Source organism: Myotis lucifugus, unplaced genomic scaffold (assembly GCF_000147115.1).
Source record: "Myotis lucifugus unplaced genomic scaffold, Myoluc2.0 scaffold_11, whole genome shotgun sequence".
Classification (NCBI taxonomy): domain Eukaryota; kingdom Metazoa; phylum Chordata; class Mammalia; order Chiroptera; family Vespertilionidae; genus Myotis; species Myotis lucifugus.
In genome coordinates this window covers 13,203,270-13,205,454 of record NW_005871059.1, presented here as the reverse complement: position 1 = coordinate 13,205,454, position 2,185 = coordinate 13,203,270, and the positions used below count along the sequence as shown (strand labels likewise).

Below are 2,185 nucleotides of genomic sequence, written 5' to 3'. Positions count from 1 at the left end.
ACTCCAGGTCAATCTTTTCGGGGCGAAGTTTCATAAAAACAAAAGGAGAGAGGTACATAATAAGTTGTGATGTTAAACAGCCCCCTTTGTGAGGGCTATGGATAATGACGGAGCGTGTAACACCCAACCGTGTGACAAAAAGAGCCCCTAGACCCACTCTCTTTTCAGGAACAAGCTTTTTTGCTAGCGGCGTTTTTAGGAAACCTCAGACCTGGGTCTTTGTATTAGTGTTGAAAAAAAGTAGGACCGACACCCTGGGCCCGAGAACACATGCGGCTCTTTGGCCCCTTGAGTGTGGCTCTTCCACAAAATACCACGTGCAGGCGCGCACGTACAGTGAGTTTGAACTTCGTGGCCCATGCGCAGAAGTCAGTATTTTGTGGAAGAGCCACACTCAAGGGGCCAAAGAGCCGCATGTGGCTCGCGAGCCGCAGTTTGCCGACCACTGGCCTAGATTAATGATTTGCTTCTAACATAATTAACCTGAGATTTGCTCCATGTACCATACATGTCCAGTTACAAAGTAAATCTTTCTAGAACTAAAGTCTGCCTTCTGCTAAAGTTTAACCTTTTCCCACCCCCCCACACCCCACCCCACACCCTTTGCTTCTAGAAAATCAGTTACACATAATTCACTGACATATTAAGACCATTTCAGTCTTTTACTTCTAGAAAGTGAAGTTATACATAATTCACCAACATAATTAAGATCATTTCAGCCTTTTGCTTCTAGAAATGAATTTACACATAATTCACCGACCTGTTCAGACCATTTCAGTCTTTCCTAAGTGAACACACTCACCTCTTCTTTTCCACTGTCTGGCACCCTGCAGTACACCTCTCCGGTGGATGGATCATAAGAATCTAGATATGAGTTACAAGGTAAGAATTTTCCGCCTATGAAGTTTTCCAGCACCAGAAGTGTCTTTGTTCCAGCCATAGTAAGAAAACTGCTGCCTTTCCCCTTGACAGTTGTTCAGCCAGGTTACCCCACCGCTTTCCCTCACTGCTGAGCTAGTCTCCTCCTCCTGTCCGGCCCATCCTCCGGCTCATCCTCCAAGCCCCCCCCCCCCCCACCGCCCTTCCAGCCAGGTCTTCATCTGCCAATCAGGGAAAGGGGAGGTGACCGGCCGCTCTCAGACAGTATTCCAGTCTCCAGACTCTGAGTGAAGGGAGTTATCAAATACTTCACAGACTTCCAGTACATGGTGAGAAGTGGATAACAATGTTAAACTAATATCAGCTTATGTGTTCATGGTCCTTTAGAATCCTCAAAAGGCGTCTGTGTGTATCATAGCATTGGGCTCACACTATAAGCTACACATGGCTCAAACGTTGACGGAGTGCTAGGCCCTGATGCAAGGCCTTCACAGGAACTTACTCATTTATTCCACACAGCAACCTTCTATAAAGTGAATGTCATTACCTCCCCAACTTTGTAGAAGAAACTGAGTTTCATAGAGGTTAATGTGTCCAAGACTGAATACAAAGTTGGTCAAGAATGAACTTTAATCTTTTTGTCACTAAACCATGGGCTGTTTCCTCACTACATCTCCTCCCTCACTCACCCTGCAGAGGTGACTGAGAGCAGGCAGACATCTCTGGTAAGAATGGGGGGTAGGGCAGAGGGGGCAGGAGGCATGGAGGGACTGAAAAAAAAAGGAAAAAAAAGAACTCATGGACATGGACCACAGTGAGGTAATTGTGGGGGTGGGGTGGAAGAGGGCATAAAGGGGATAAATGGTGAGAGAAAAATAAAGTAAAATAAATAATAAAAAAAAATACCTATCAAAAAAAAAAAAAAAAAGAAAAGGACAGACTCTCTTTCTTTTCCATTGCTCATGGGCTGGCTTCTGTACCCTGGATGCCTTCTCTCTACACTTCCTCTCCATCCGGACACCAGGGCTGCAGAGGCAGTGCCCATTTTCCAGGTGGCCATAGAGATGAAGATACAAACCTAAACTCTGTCTGAGATGTACATATAACATACAAGAAATTCCTGTTCAATGTTTCTTTGTCTTTTTATCTATTTTTGTTCATCAGTTTATGATGTTCATTATATTCCACAAATGAGATCATGTGATGTTTATCTTTCTCTGACTGACTTATTTCACTTAGCATAATGCTCCCCAGGTACTTCCATGCTGTTGCAAATGGTAACAATTCCTTCTTTTTTACAGCAGCA

General features: G+C 44.4%; 1 protein-coding gene across 3 annotated transcripts in view; it reads right to left on the bottom strand.

Moving 5' to 3' along the window:
* ALDH8A1 (aldehyde dehydrogenase 8 family member A1) overlaps positions 1 to 998 on the bottom strand; it is a 22,282-nt gene extending 21,284 nt beyond the window's left edge. For 2 of the 3 annotated variants that reach the window (XM_006084450.3, XM_023750086.1), the window contains exon 1: positions 803 to 964. In XM_006084450.3, the coding sequence (XP_006084512.1) occupies positions 803 to 940 (138 nt within the window). In that variant the 5' untranslated portion in view covers positions 941 to 964. Of the gene's footprint in view, positions 1 to 802 lie in introns of all 3 variants that reach the window. The other variant, XM_023750087.1, reaches the window with a different exon arrangement.
* Between the last annotated feature and the right edge of the window lie 1,187 nt (positions 999 to 2,185).